Source organism: Chiloscyllium plagiosum, chromosome 6 (assembly GCF_004010195.1).
Source record: "Chiloscyllium plagiosum isolate BGI_BamShark_2017 chromosome 6, ASM401019v2, whole genome shotgun sequence".
NCBI lineage: Eukaryota > Metazoa > Chordata > Chondrichthyes > Orectolobiformes > Hemiscylliidae > Chiloscyllium > Chiloscyllium plagiosum.
In genome coordinates this window covers 6,578,057-6,594,540 of record NC_057715.1, presented here as the reverse complement: position 1 = coordinate 6,594,540, position 16,484 = coordinate 6,578,057, and the positions used below count along the sequence as shown (strand labels likewise).

Genomic DNA, 16,484 nt, shown 5'->3' with positions numbered 1-16,484 from the left:
CCGAAGTGCACAGGTTGTGTTGCCGGCAGCATACAGAAAGGAGGTGTTACGGGTAGCACATGAACTACCTGTAGGAGGTCACTGAGGCGTATGAAAGACTGAACAAAACATCTTTATTGGCCTGGAATGCACAAGGATGTGGGTAATTTTTATCGTATGTGTCATACATGCCAAATGGTAGGTAGGCTACAGGCGGTAATAAAACCAGCACCTTTGTTACCAATTCCCGCAATGAAGAATCTTTCACGCGAGTTGTAACTGATTGTGTAGGTCCCCTCCTGAGAACTAAAAGTGGGAACCAGTACTTGTTAACCATAATGGATGTGTCTACCAGATTTCTGGAAGCAATTCCATTACGGAGTATCAAGGCAAAAAAGGTGGTAGAGGAGTTAGTAGCTTTCTTCACATGGTATGGGCTACCCAGAGAGATTCAGTCGGTCCAAGGGTCAAATTTTACTGCTAGGTTGTTTAAGGAGGTTATGGAGAGCTTAGGAATACAGCACTTTAAATCCAATGCATATCATCCTGAATCCTAGGGAGCTTGAGAAAGGTAGCATCAGACCTTGAAGACCACGTTGAGAGCATACTGTCAGGATTACCCAAATGATTGGGATAAAGGTATCCCATTTGTATTATTTGCCAAAAGAGATGCCAAACATGAATCTACTCAGTTAACTCCCTTTGAGTTAAAATTCAGTCATGAAGTGAGAGGCCCTTTGAAATCAATTAAACAAAAATTGACAGGACCAAAGTCAGAGATCTCACAGTTAGACTATGTATCAGAGATGAGGGAGAGACTAAATCGAGTAGATGAGTTAGCTATACAGCACCTACAGAGTGGACAGTGTAGAATGAAGGAGATAAAAGCTCTAAGACTCTGACATTTTCCCAAGGGAATAACATGTTAGCACTGTTACCAGAGACAGGAGATTGTTTCAAAGCCAAGTTTAGTGGTTCCTATCAAACTGAGAAAAAGTTGAGTCAGATGAACTATTTAGTAAAAATGCCAGATAGGAGAAAAAGGTATTGGGTATGTCATGTGAACATGTTAAAACCGTATGATACTAGAGAGAAAGAACTGGAGACACAGGTGTTAGTTACTGGCCCCAGAGTGAGAAATCAAATCCAGATGACGTAGATTTTGAGTTCCCTCAAAATAGATTAAAAATGAAGAAGTCCTTGAGGAGTGGGATATGTTAGCAAGCTACCTGTCTCAGGAGCATAGAACACAATTAAAAGATTGTTACTGCAGTATAAGGACATTTGTCAGAATCAGATGGGGATGACTAATGCTATTGTACATGAAGTAGACGTAAGGAATACTGCTCCGATAAGACAATACCCCTAGCAGCTTAATCCTCTCAAAGCCAGACAGGTCCAGATTGAGGTGGAGGCCATGCTCGACGAGTACATCATTGAACCAAGCCAGAGTGAGTGGAGTTCGTTGATCGTCTTAGTTCCCAAACTGGATTGGACTCAAAGTTCTGCGTAGATTATCGGAAGGTCAAAGCCGTTACAAAATCACAGTCATATCCAATTCCTAGATTGGAGGACTGTATCAAAAAAGTCGGACAAGCCAGTTACATCTCCAAGTTGGACTTAATGCTTGGTTACTGGCAGATACCTTTATCAGAGACAGTGAAAGAAATGTCTGCATTTGTAACTCCAAATGGATAATATCAGTTTAAAGTGATGCCATTTGGAATGAAGAACAAACCTGCCCCATTCCAAAGACTCATGAACAGAGTTGTGGCTAGGTTAACAAACTGTGCAGTCTATTTGGACTTGTGATCTTTAGTAAGTACTGGAAAGATCACACGGTACAGTTGGCAGAGCTCTTTGAATGATTACGAGAAGCAAAATTGGTGATAAAATTAAATAAAACTAAATTCATGAAAGCAGAGATGATATTCTTGAGACATAATATCGGTCACGGACAGTTGACCCCATGGAATGCAAAGATGAAGGCTATTGAGAAATTTCAATGACCAACCTTGAAGAAAGAGATGCTTTGATTCTTTGTCTCAGCAGATTCTATTGGAGGGTGGTTCCAAATGTCAGCAGTGTAGTGGCACCGTTAGCCCACTTGCTGAAGATGAACACAGAACAATGCCAGGAGGCGTTCGACCATTTGAAATCCATATTAACCACCAAACCAGTTTTAGCTACACCAAACTTTGCAAAATCTTTTAAAGTCACCATCGATGTTAGTGATATAGGAGCTGGAGCTGTACTCCTACAGGAAGATGAGGATGGGATTGAACTGCCAGTTGGTTACTTTTTGAAGAAGATCAATATTCACCAGAGGAAATACTCTACAATCGAAAAAGAACCAATGAGTTTGGTCCTGGCCTTACAACATTTTAATGTGTATGTCACGAACAATGTAGCTACCAGTACTTCCAATTATAGAAATGCTCTGTCCTTTGCATATCTTTTGGAAGTAGCTAATGGTTTTACAAAAATATATTTTCATGACATTGCTGGGCACTCACTTTGTCTGTGAAGCTTTTTTGTTCCACAGCGTTGATACTGACTCTTAGTCTCTGATAATTTGTTTATGTTTTGTGCTGGCTTGCCAGGTATCTGTTCAGTGTGCATGTACTTGTGAAGTTAATGGGTTCTATTAGTCTTCTGTAGTAAGGCTGTTCATTGTGCAGGATTTCACTATCACTGTCCCAACACAAGTTAGATAGGTTTTTTCTAATGTTAACTCTTCCTTGGACTGTGAAAACTCTCATAGGTACTGATAAATAATGTTTACAATTCCATATGTTATGAATGCTGATTGCATAGCTCAATCTTCACAGGCTTCAACTAATCTGTTGAATTTATTAAAGAGAATCAAAAATAGAAGTTGCCGGAAAAGCTCAGCAGGTCCGGCAACAGTCCCACAGTTCTGAGGAAGGGTCACCAGACCTGAAACATTAACTCTTGTATTTCTTCACAGATGCTGCCAGACCTGCTGAGCTTTGCCAGTAGCTTCTGTTTTTGTTTCTGATTTACAGTATCTGCAGTTCTTTCGGTTTTCATTAAAGGGAAACAGATTCGCCTGGAAAATAAGTTCTTCTGTTAAATGTGGTCGATACAAAATTGTGTTTGTTTTTAACTTAAAGTAATTGTCAAAAACATTTGTAACATCATTGCAAGTATCCGTATGTATTGTATTTTGGTAATTTAGGATATCAGCTCTAACACCTATTGAATCTGAAAGCATATGAATTTGTTCTGCTTCCACATTCTGTTTTATAACAATTCCAAATCTTTGAAACTGTGTTTTCCATGAGATCCAATCTTGTCTTTTGTTCAAACTGTCTCTGATTTTGAATCTACTAGGAAGCATAATGTCTTTTTCCATTTCTTCTTTAATGCACTGATCAATCTTACTGCAGGCAAGTATTTTAAATATATATAATTTCATGCTTGTTTTAAATTTGGTGTTCTACAAACTTGTCATTTCACATTCAGGAACATAGTTTTGTTATAAAATCTGTGAAGTTTGCTAGTGTCTTTTTAACTTTTTCTTTTAATTATGCATCACTATTGAATTGAATCAAATTTTTCTCATAAAGGTTTAAATAATTTATTCAAGTGAATTGTTCATGTGAAATGAGCATCACTGGCTTTCAGTATTTAATGGCTATCAATAATTCCCTTGAAAAAGATGGTGGTGAGCTACCTTTTTGAACTGTGCAAGAACACCCAGAATGCTGTTGGGAAAAGATTTTCTGGATTTTGATGCAATGCAGTGAAGGAATGATGATATAGTTTTGAGGCGGGATGGTTTGTGGCCTGGAGGGGAACTTGCAGATAATGTGTTTTCATGCATTTTCTGCCCTTGTCTTTCTAGGTAACAAAGGGTGTGGGTTTAGAACGTGCTATTGGAGGATGCTTGGTGAGTTACTGCAGTGCATCTTGTTGGTGGTGTACATTGCTGAGTGGATGTTGAATGTAAATGAGTGCATGTTGAATGTGGTGGATGAAGTGGGTTGCTTTGCTTTGGATGTCGCCAAGCTATGAGTGTCAATGGAGCTGTACTCATCCAGGAAATGAAGCGTATTCCATCACACTCTTGACTTGGTGGATTACACCTCTTCCCACCCTACCTCTTGCAAAAATGCCATCCTGTATTCCCAATTCCTCCGCCTCCGCCGTATCTGCTCCCAGAAGGAGCAGTTCCACCATAGAACGAATGGACTCTCTTCCATTCTCTTAGCTTACCTCCCGATCGCATCTGCTCTAATGATGAGGCATATAGCGGGAGGTACCGGGGGAAAGGCGGTGCGTTATGCTCAGGAAAGTTTTGTTTTGGCAGTGAAGATTCCTGGCACCGTCAATGACAGGGCTCTCAGCAGGACCTTTACTTAAAACGATGAAAGGTTCACTGTTGTACTGAACTGAAAACCCAGTAGTCCTTGCATCTGCAAGTTCGTAAGGAAGCATAATCATCAGCCACAGGGTGGAATATAGGAGGAAGGAAGTATTGTTGCAGACTCTAAAGAAAGATATGGTTAGTCCACAGTCTGCGCGGGTCCAATCGCTACAAAATCGGCAGGGAACAATTGCACTGCAGAGATTGCAGAGAGGTTTCACGGGATGTTCCCTGAAGTGAGAGGTCTCAGCAAAAAGTTAACTTTTGTTTGGGGTCTGTGGAGCAGAAGAGGCTAAGGGGGCAATTGATGCAGACATAATGGTGAGTGATATAGACTGGGCCGATTGTGATAAATACTTCCGCGATGTAGGCATGTCTTAGACCAATTGAATTAAGGTTAAAGTGAAAAATGAAGCATTTCGCGAGGATCTGATGGAAAAGCAAATTACCCAGGGGATGGGTCAAATATGGAACATGTTGCCTGAGAGGGTAGCTTATCTCTCCATGCTTCAGGCTCTCTGCCTTTATTCCTGATGAAGGGCTTTTGCCCGAAACGTTGATTTTGCCTGTCCTCGGATGCTGCCTGAATTGCTGTGCTCTTCCAGTACCACTGATCCAGAATCTGGTTTCCAGCATCTGCAGTCATTGTTTTTACCTTGTTCAAAGGGGCCAAATGCTGGGAAGGCAAGAGGTGGATTACTTACCACAGCATACTTTTAGGCTTTATGATATAGAATATAGGTGTTAAATAGGAGAAAGGGATAATCCAGGTAGCTATAGACTGGTGAGTCTCATATCGGTGATTGGAAAGCTATTGGAGAAAATTCTTAGGGATAGGATTTATGTGCATTTTGAGAAACATGGCATAACAGTCAGCATGGCATTTTGCAGGGTAGGTCATGTCTTACTAACTTGATTGAATTTTTCAAGGAGGTGACCGAGGTGATTGATGAGAGTAGAGCAGTGGATGTTGTCTACATGGATTTTAGTAAGGTTTTCAACAAGGTCCATCATGGTAAGCTCATCTAGAAGATTAAGATGGATGGAATCAACAGTGACTTGGCCTTGTGGTATCAGAATTGGATTGCCCATAGAAAGCCGAGGGTAGTGGTGAAATGATGTTTCTCAGCCTGGAGGTTGTAACTAGTGATGTTCTGCACGGATCCATACTGGGACCTCTGCTGTTTGTGATATACATAAATGACCTGGATAAATATGTAGATATTGAGGAAGCTTGCAGATAATACAAAGATCATAGAGTTGTGGATAGTGTGGAAGGTTGTCAAAGAATACAGCAGGATATAGATCTGTTGCAGATAGGGGTGGAAAAAAAGCAGATGGAGTTTCATCCAGATAAGTTTGAGGTGCTGCACTTTGGGAGATCAATTGTTAAGAAAAATTATATAGTTAATGGCAGGACCCTGAACAACATTGATGTACAGAGGAATCTTGGGGTTCAAGTTCATAGCTCTCTGAAAGTGGCTACACAGGTAGAGGGTGATAAAGAATGTGTTTGGCATGCTTGCCTTTATTGGTTGGGGAATTGAGAACTAAAGTCAGGGTGTCATGTTGCAACTTTATACAACTTTGGTTGGGCCACACTTCGAGTAGTGCATTCAATTCTGCTTGTCACATGCAGGAAGTAATGTGGAGGCTTTGGAGAGGGTGCAGAAGAGGTTTACCAAGATACTGCCTGAATTAGAGGGTATGAGATATAAGGAGAGGCTTGAAAAACCCGAGTTGTTTTCTCTGGAGCAGTGGAGTCTGAGAGGAGATTTGATAGAAGTTTATAAAATTATGAGATACATGTATAGGGTTGATGGTCAGAGTATTTTTTTTCCCAGATTTGACATGTCTAAAACTAGAAGCATGAATTTAAGGTGAGGGGGGGAAAGTGCAAAGGAGATGTGAAAGGCAAATTGTTTGCACATAGAGTGGTAGAAGTCTGGCAGGGGTGGTAGTGGGGGCAGATATGATAGCAGTGTTTCAGAGACTTTTAGATAAATACATGAACATGCAAGGAATGGAGGGATATGGACCAAGGGCAGACAGAAAGAATTAGTTTAATTGGGTGTCATGTTTGGCACAGCATCATAGGCCGAAGGGCCCATTCCGGTCCTGTACAGTTCCGTGTTCAGAGTGTGTCAGCAACAATCAGCCTGCAAAAAGTGTGATAATTAGTAGATAATTAGGTAGGTGGGTGGCTGTCAGGAGAGGTAGGAAGGTAGTGCAGGAGTCCCTTGTGGCCATTCCTCTCTCCAACAGACATACCATTTTGGGTATCATTGAGGGGATAGTCTCTGAGAGAAACATAAAAGTGACAGCGAGATCTTGGGCACCAGAAATGAATCTTCAGTTAAGCAGGGTTTGTCAAGGTTCTAAAGTGTAATGTTATAGGGAAATCTCCAGTCAGGGGCAGAGACAGATTCTGCAGCCATGAGTGAGAATTCAAGATGATCTGTCACCTCTCAGGTTCCTGGCTCAAGGATATCTCAAAGCAATTGCACCATCTCGTCATAGTGGGGAGTCAGAAGTCAGAAATTATCGAGCACATTGCTCAGAACAACACAGTTTGGAAAAGGCTTTGCTGAGTGAATATGGGAAGTTGGGATGGAGGTTAAAAAGCAGAACTTCAACTTCAAAGTAATCTCTGGATTACTCCAAGTGCCACATGTTAGTGAGAGTAGGCTGTGTAAGGTGGGGAAGGGAGGGGCAATGTGGCTGAGGCTTCCTGGACTCCACTCCTTGGAGCTGCGCTTTGGACTCAGAGCGGCTCGCCGGCGCCGGCAACAACAGCAGCTCTTCTTATTGAAGAGGAAGTTCAGCAAAGGCATGGAGGGAGAGGCAAAAAGGAAAGCTGGTTACATGGCTATGGATAATCACGTGCAACACAACCAAGCACTGGGGATTGGAAGTGGATCCACGATCGTGTATGCTGTGGACAGAATAGCTAAACGGGTTCAAGATGAAAATCTGAAAATAGTCTGTGTACCTACCTCATTCCAGGCTCGTCAGCTAATCCTACAGCATCAGTTGACTCTCAGTGACCTGGACAGACACCCGGAGCTCGATGTTGCTATTGATGGTGCAGATGAAGTGGATTGTGACCTGAACTTAATCAAAGGTGGAGGAGGATGCTTGACTCAGGAGAAGATTGTTGCTGGCTGTGCCAAGAGGTTCATTGTGGTTGCAGATTACAGGAAGGATTCCAAAAGCCTTGGTGAAAAATGGAAAAAAGGCATTCCGATTGAAGTCATCCCAATGGCTTATGTGCCAGTAACCAAGGCAATTGCTGCTAAATTTGGTGGGGAAGCAGAATTGCGAATGGCTGTCAGTAAAGCTGGACCAGTGGTGACAGATAATGGGAATTTCATTCTGGATTGGAAGTTTAATAATATCTCTGACTGGAGAAAGGTGAATGTTGGCATTAAAATGATTCCAGGAGTGGTCGAGATGGGCTTATTCATCGGCATGGCAGAAAGGGTGTACTTTGGCTTGGAAGATGGATCTGTCTGTTTCCGAGACAGAGACTCTCAGTGATGAGTGAGGGGAGCTGGGGCTTCCTGTACTTGCGAAGATCACCTTGCCTTAAATCAATTGTTCTGCCAAATACCTTATTAATACTTTTTTAAACAGAAAAATATTGTTCTATTATTTGTTTCTATATTGAAGAAAATGGGCTTGGGTCAAGTCTTTGCTCTGGTAATGAATAATATCTACCTTTATATTTGAAGGATGAGGAATTGGTTATGGTTCAGGCATTATACCAATTCCTGGCAGCTCTCCTTGAAGTGACCAGGCAGTTAACTTCTTGACTGTGAAATCCAGAGTCCAAATAGGTTTTTCCCTTGCTTTTGACTATATCATTATGGAATAATTGGTTCAGATATTAACTGTACGTGAAGTACAGTGAACTGTGTATGGGTCTGTGCACCTCTAGCAACCTGTTTCAAGCTCTACTCACAGATCAAGGTTACTGAGTGGGCCAGGAAGGTGATCATGTGTTGGTGGTGGGGAGATGCAGTAGTAATATGGGACTAGACTCTTTAACTTTTGTTGTGGTCCTCCATTCTCCGTGATCTCCCTGACTATCCGGGCAACTCTGTACGTCATCACCTCTATACAAGAGTCTGAAGAATGGGAAGTTAACCTATTTTCTTTATGTAAGAGAGGGATTCGGATAATGGGGCGACAACCTTAGTTCCTCCTAGTCCCATTAAGTTATTTGGTATCCTTCCACTGAATGTGGGCATTATTGGCATGGCCAGTATCTATGACCCATCTCTCATGGCCCTTGAGAAGATGGTGGTTAGCTGCTGCATTGGACTATAACAGTGCATGTGAAGTATGTACACCCACAGTACTGTTAGAAAATGTGCACTCCAATCCAATAAAAGCCCAGGTGCACACTTGCATGTTTGGCATCAGCATTTGCTGGTCCTTTGACTGGTTTGATACTTTCAGACATTGGGAATTTCTACTATTATCCCTGAGCCGAATCAAGTTGTTTGGTCATGTGACTGCCTTAAAGCGCCAATCACCTTAGTGCTCTATATGAAAAATTGTGTTGCAACACTTGGCCTAGAACAACTTTATGATTGGTGTGTTCTCTGAGGTTTCACATTTTATCAAGTAATTTTACCAAGTTTACCCATACAGACACTGGGAGAATGTGTAAACTCCACACAGACAGTCACCCGAGGTGGGAATTGAAACTAGATTCCTGGTGCTGTGAGGCAGCAGTGCAAACCACTGAGCTACTATGCCACCCATTTAGATATTATAGGAAGAGTAGGAAGCGAGGCAAGAGAGGAAGTGACATGGCATTTTTGATTAAGGAAAAAATTACTGTGGTACTTAGAGAGATATTTCTGAGGGATCTTCCAATGAAGCTATGTGGGTGGAGCTCTTAAATAAGAAGGAGATGATCACCTTGATGAGATTGGTCTATAGGCCCCCAATAATCAGCAGGAAACTGAGGAACAAATGTGTAGAGCGATCTCACATATGTGTAAAAATAATATAGTTGTAATGGTAGGGGATTTTAATTCCCCAAACATAGACCGGGACTGCCATAGTGTTAAGAGCTTGGATGGTGAACATAGAACATAGAACATAGAAGAATACAGCGCAGTACAGGCCCTTTGGCCCTCGATGTTGCGCCGATCCAAGCCCACCTAACCTACACTAGCCCACTATCCTCCATATGCCTATCCAATGCCCGCTTAAATGCCCATAAAGAGGGAGAGTCCACCACTGCTACTGGCAGGGCATTCCATGAACTCACGACTCGCTAAGTAAAGAACTTACCCCTAACATCTGTCCTATACCTACCACCCCTTAATTTAAAGCTATGCCCCCTCATAATAGCTGACTCCATACGTGAGGAACTTGTTAAATGTGTTCAAGAAAGTTTTCTTTATCAAGATGAAGACGTCATACTAGGCAAGGAGTAAACCTGACCTCTTGAGAAATAAGGCAGATTGGAGTGTTATTGGGGAAGCTCTTTGGGACTAATAATCATAATTCTATTAGTTTTAAAATAGTTATGGAAAAGGATAGGCCTTATATAAAAATTAAATTTCTTAATTGGATTAAGGCAAATTTTGAAGGCACGACACAAATAGTCTTTCGCAGGTAAAAGAATGGCTGGTAAGTGGGAGGCTTTCAAAAGTGAGATAATAAGAGTTCAGAGGCGTTACCTTATATGTCTGACTTAGAGGAAAGGGTAAGGCTAGTAAGAGTCAGGAACAATGGATAAAAATATTGAGACTCTGGCCAAAAATAGGAAGGAGGTATGTTAGGTATAAACAACTGAGATCAAATTATTCTCTTGCAGTGTATAAGGGGAGTAAGGACATTCTTAAGTGGGAAATCAGGAGGGCAAAAAATGGAGTTCGAGATGGTCTTGGCAGATTAGATTAAGGAGAATCCAAAAGAGCAAAGAGCAACTGGGAAGAGAATAGAGCCACTTTAAATCAATGAGGTCATCAATGTGTGGAACTACAAGAGATGGGAGAAATACAAAATAAATATTTCACATCAGTTTTTAATGTGGAGAAAGATAGGGAGGCTAGGCAACTCAGGGAAATCAGTATTGATATCTTGAAAACAGACAACATCACAGAAGAGGAGGTACTGGAGATCTTAAAAAAGATAAAGGTGGATAAATCTCTGGGACTTGATCAAGTGTATCCCAGGACATTGTGGAAAGTTGGGGAAGAAACTGTGTGGCCCCTAGCAGATATATTTGCATCAGCTATAGCCACACTTGAGAGGCTGAAGGACTGGAGGGTGGCTAATGGTGTGTCTTTATTTTTAAAAGGCTCTAAGGAGAAGCCTGGGAACTATTAATCAGTGAGTCTGATGTCAGTGATGGGTAAGTTGTTGGAGGGGATTCCAAGAGTTAGGATTTACGTGCATTTGGAGAGACAAGGACTGATTTGGAATTGTCAGTGAGGCTTTGTTGATGGGAAATTGTGTCTCATGAACTTGATTGAGTTGTTTTGAGTATGTAATCAAAAAGATTGATGAGGGCAGAGTGGCAGACGTTGTCTACATGGACTTTAATACTGCCTTTGACAAGGTTCCACATGGTAGACTGATTAGTAAAGTTAGATCACATAGTATTCAGGGAGAGTTTGTCAAGTGGATATAAAATTGGCTTTATAGTAGGAGACAGAGGGTGGTGGTGGAGGGTTGCTTCTCTGGTGGCCTGTGACCAGCAATATTCTGCAGGGATCGGTGCTGGGTCCACTGAGGTTTGTCATTCATATAAGAGATATGGATGAGAACTTAGGAGGCATGGTTACTAAGTTTAAAGATGGCACAAAAATTGGTGGTATATTTGACAGTGAAGAAGGTTATCTAAAATTTCAAATGGAGCTTGCTCAGTTGGGCCAATGGGTTGATGAATGGCAGATGGAGTTTAGTTTGGATAAATGTGAGGTGCTGCATTTTGGTAAAATGAACAAGGGCAGAATTTATACAGTTAATGGTAGGTCCCTGGATAGTTTCTCTTGCTGTTCACTCCACATATAAATCATCCACTATATGAAAAAGCTGCCCAGTAGGTTCCTTTTCAAACTTTCTCCTCTCATCTTAAATATTATTGAATAGAGAGATGTAAGGATTCAGTACAAAGTTCTTTGAAAATTGCATTATTAAGAAGACATGAAGCACATTTGCCTTCAATGCTCAACCATTATGTATACGAGTTGAGACGTCATGTTGAGGTTGTACAAGGCATTGGTGAGGCAACTTTTGAAGCACTGTGCACAGTTCTGGTTACTCTAATACAGAAAGAATATTATGAAATTGGAGATGGTTCAGAAAATATTTACCAGGATGTTGCTGGAACTAGAGGGTTTGAGTTATAAGGAGGCTGAACAGGTGGGATGTTTTTCACAGAAGCATAAGAGATTGAAGGGTGACCTTATAGATGTTTATAAAATCATAGGGGCATAGCAAAGGTCTTTTCCCTAGGATGGTTGACTTCAAATCAAGGGGAGACATTTTTAAGATGAGAGGAGAAAGTTTGAAAAGGGACCTACTGGGCAGCTTTTTCATATAGTGGGTGATTTATATGTGGAGTGAACAGCAAGAGGAAATGGTAAATTCAGGTACAGTTACAACTTTTAAAAGACATTTGGACAGATACACGAATATGAAATGTTTGGAGGGATGTGGGCACACAAGTGGGACTACTTTAGTTTGGGAGAAATGATTGGCGTGGATGACTTACACTGCAGAGTCTGTTTCCATACTGCATGACTCTAAGACTCTATGACTATGATCCACCCTTGTGACCACAGTACTTGTATGGCTAGTCTAGTGTCACTTCTGTTCAATGAAAACTCCCAGATGTTGATAATGGAAGTTCAGTGATGATCATTCCAATCAACATCAAGGAGTGATAGTTAAATGCTCTTTTATTAGCTGGTCATTGCGTGGCACTGGCATGGGGGAATATTTGCTTTCTCCATGTAAGCCCAAACCTAGCTGTTGGCCAGGTCTTGCTACATGGAAACAGATGGCTGCAGTATCTGAGGAGATATAGACACAGCAGAAATGTGGAGAGCCATAAATTACCTTCTTGTCATTGATATCAACTTTTAGATTATTACACAACAGTAAATATATACCTTATTATTATTTATTACCCGATTACTAACTAGAGGTAGGTATGTCACATATATCTCAACTGGAGGCCATCTGGTCTCAAATTTGCCATCACCATCTGTGGCTGTGCTGAATAACAGACTGGGTGGTACTTCAGCTTAAACCATCTATTACTCTTTTCCTGACCATTACATCAAACAACAACCTCCTTATCTGCACCATTATTTCTAGCCCTGACTATTCCTGGATACTGTCCCATTTCTTGCCTCTGTAAATTGATGAGAGATCTGACACTAGCTGCAGATTCTTGGGATGTCAAATGGTGGATTTGACAGTCAGGAATTAGGCAGCTTGACCCCCAATCCCAGTCTTACCTCAAATACAGTATGACGACATTTTGGGAGTACTCTGTCTTCATCTCACCATTCTCTGATGGAAAGTGAGTGGGCACAAACATTTGCAGTTCATGTGCTGTTTGAAAAAGAACATCAACTGCAATTTGTAGATTGGTTAGTCACAAGAATGGAAGTTGTATCTGAGTTACCTGAGGGATGAGGAGGCAGCACACAGATGAGTGAAAAGACCAGTAAAGGCATCATGGAACAGTCTGCTAAAATAACATCATTTGGCTATCAGGGGATTTTATGTAATTTTTATGGCAACCTTTAAAAGCTAAAAGAGAGTTGAGAGGGAAACAGGTCCTTACATTGATAAGAGGTGACTTACTTTCAGATCATATCCTAACCCCTCTTCTAGGAGAAAGTGAGGACATTCCTGATGAAGGGCTTATGCTCAATCCTCTTGCTCCTTGGATGCTGCCTGACCAGCTGTGCTTTTCCAGCATCATGCTCTTCGACTCTAACCACTCTGCTGCAAGGCAGCCACCCTGGATGCCAGATGGACAGAGTCCCCTTCACAATGCCAACTGGCAGCCACACCTGCTGGCCCACCAGTGATTGGCCATCTCATTCAATGTGCTGAAATGACAATGGCTGGAGCAAGCAGGCCTACATTTCCGGTTTCATCTCTTCAAACCATCATAAAACATAAAACCCATCCCCAAGCCCCATTCCTTTGTTGGCTGATCTTTTCAAGTGTGTGTACAAAATCTATATGATATTGCCAATTGATTGTGGAAAAGCAACTCTGCTAATCTCTGATTCTTTCATCAATTATTTTAAATCTATGATGAAACAAGGAGGTTAATAGTGAAAACAGATTTCGAGATTGAATAATGGCAGTGCCTTTAAACCACTGAGCACTTTGATTTAGAAAGGTCAGAGGATAATAAATTGATGGAAGTGAGATGGTTCCGATAGTTGAGAGGAAATTAGATAAACATAAAATTAGCTTCAGTGATTGGCCATTGAAACTAATTTGTTTAATGTTGTCAGACTCTGTCAAAAGCTTTCAGACATAGAAAGACAAATTCAGCATGTTCTCTAAACCCATGACACAGAACAAAAAAGACTGCACAGGTTGTAGTTGTTTATCAACAAAGCACACTGCAGGCAAAGTGCATACATTGAGTTTGATGACAGTGAGAATTCAATACAGAAGGCGAAAGATTAATGCTGTTGCCTCTAATATGTAACATTTTATCTTACAGGTGAATAGTTAATTTTACAAAGGGATAACATTGCAGCTGCAATGCTGCATTTGTAAATTGTAAATGTATGGAGCATCTAGAGGTGGGAGAGTTATCAGGACACTTTGATCCAAGACATAGTTACTCTCCTTTTATTCGGAAGTGGTACAACTTGCATTAGTGACCTTAGGTCGGAGGTGAGGCTGTGAGTTAAGCTGACAAGGATTCAGTGTCCTTATCAAAGGCATGTGAGTTGCTTGTTGCCTCTCGATGCAGAAAAGACTGCAGAGTGGAAGAATAAACTGACCAAGGGACTGCAGTATAGGAACCTATTCGAACGGAGCAGTGAGGAACAATGAGATAATCGTAGGAAACAGTCAGGAAAATGGATACGATTGCTGCAACGTAGGCTGGGAATTCTGGGGGGTTGCTTGCCCAGGATTAAGGTTGAGGACATCTCCTTGCAGCTGTAAGGATAACTTGAGAGGAATTAGATCTAGATATAGACCATGTAGGAGTCAGTATTATAAGTAAAACTAGGTCAGAAGTCACATGACACAAGGTTATAGTCCAACAGGTTTATTTGAAATCATAAACTTTCGGAGCTCTGCTTCTTCATCAGCCAGACTGCACCTGATGAAGGGAAGGGGTAGTACTCTGAAAGCTTGTCAAGTGAGCAAGGTCAAATCAGGAAATAAAATGCTCATAATGAAAACAAAAGCAATTTATTTGAAATGATAACAGAACAAAATAACTGAATTAGTAAGATTGGGATAAATGGGATTGTCTTGCATCTATTAGAGAGACGTGGAATGGAATATTGTACCTCTCTGTCCCAACATTCTGTGGTGTGTTTGGTTTGGGGGTGGGGGGGGAGGAGGCATTTAATCAGGAAGGGCGGTAGTAGTTGAGGACCTCACCACTTTTCCACCTTCTAACCTGATTAGATCCATGGCATTTTTTGCCCAATTAAAGGGCTTCATCTTTCCATTCCCTAGATGGAGGGTTCAGCATAGAGTCATAGTGGTCTACAACTCAAAAAAAGGCACCATCAGCCCATTAGGCATCAGTCAAAAACTGCCACCTTAATATTCTGATCCCATTTCACAGCACTTGGCCCATAGACTTGGTTCAGAAGTGTACATCTAACATGAAAGGATTATGACAAGGTGAAGGGATTCCCTTCTGAAAGCCACCTTCTCACCCTTCCCTCCTCCTCAACATCTTGCCACTCATCAAATCCCTTTACTCACCCCATGACTCTATTCTTGTCATTACTGACATGTAGCCTGGGAACTAGTGCCAATTCTAGGCCATGGGTGGCTGCTTTCCCAGTGGCACTGTCATTCAATCGGGTTACTAACCTTGTCAAAATGTAGCAATGTGGGCTCTCACTAGCTGAAGAGCTGGCTGGTGGCAGGGGCAGTTCTTGCCCTGATTGGAGAGGCGATCAAGGTTGGAAATTAAATATTCCAGAATGTTTGAAGTTTTGAAAGAAAGGTCCTTCAGAAGAGAATGGGCAGAGTGGCCTTCATAGTGAAGCTGAGGAAGGATATTTACTTGGAAGAGAATGAAGTAGAATTAGTTTACACTGAGAAGGAAGGTCAAAAGCAGTGATGGGATTAATTAATAGGCCCCAATGAATTTGCTTTATCATTGGGCAGAGTATTTATTAATAAACAAGAGGGACTTGTAACAAAGGCAACAGTGAGGGACTTTAATCTTCCATAAACTCAACAAATCAAATCAGTAAAAGTGCTTTAGTCAACTGTTTTGTGGATAGTACTCAAGACTGGTTCCACATTGTAAATTATCAGAGCAGAAGCTATTTTAGATCTTGCTTTGTGTAATGAGACAGTAATTAGCAATCTCACAGTAAAACATCCTCTGGGAAAGACTGAACACAATATGAAAGAATTCTGCACTGGGTTGCAGAGTGACATACATAAGTCAGAAACTAGAGCATTGAACTTGAATAATGAGAATTACATGCATACAAGGGAAAAGTTGGCTAAGGTAAATTGGGAAATTAGATTAAAAATAATGATTTTGGATGAGCATAATTCAATTTTTGTACTTCCCAATAAATATAGATTTCTATGAGAGAGAAAAATTTAACAGAAAAGCTAATTCATCTTTGGCTAACAAAGAGGTTAAGGATATCATTATAGAGACTCATCGTGTGCTAAAGAGTTATGACCTTGAAGATGTAACAAATTTTAGGTACCAGTAAATGATGGCCAAAAATTGAGGGAATAAATGGAAAATGGTATGACATTGTAAACTAGTCAGGGTTATAAAAAGAAACTTTGAGAACTGTGTAGGTGACTCAATGGTTAGCAATGCTGCCTCACAGCGCCAGGGACCTGGGTTAGATTCCCGCCTCGGGTCACTGTCTGTGTG

The 16,484-nt window shown here is 41.2% G+C and overlaps 1 protein-coding gene across 1 annotated transcript; it reads left to right on the top strand.

Moving 5' to 3' along the window:
• The first annotated feature begins 7,204 nt into the window (after positions 1 to 7,204).
• On the top strand, positions 7,205 to 7,986 carry LOC122550443 (ribose-5-phosphate isomerase-like). Its single transcript, XM_043691180.1, has one exon. It carries the CDS (start codon positions 7,205 to 7,207, stop codon positions 7,910 to 7,912), a length of 708 nt encoding a protein of 235 aa, XP_043547115.1. The 3' UTR covers positions 7,913 to 7,986.
• Positions 7,987 to 16,484: the final 8,498 nt, after the last annotated feature.

What these genes read in the sequence shown, in the direction of transcription:
- LOC122550443 (XM_043691180.1), top strand. Translation starts at nt 7,205, where the DNA reads ATGGAGGGAGAGGCAAAAAGGAAAGCTGGTTACATGGCTATGGATAAT.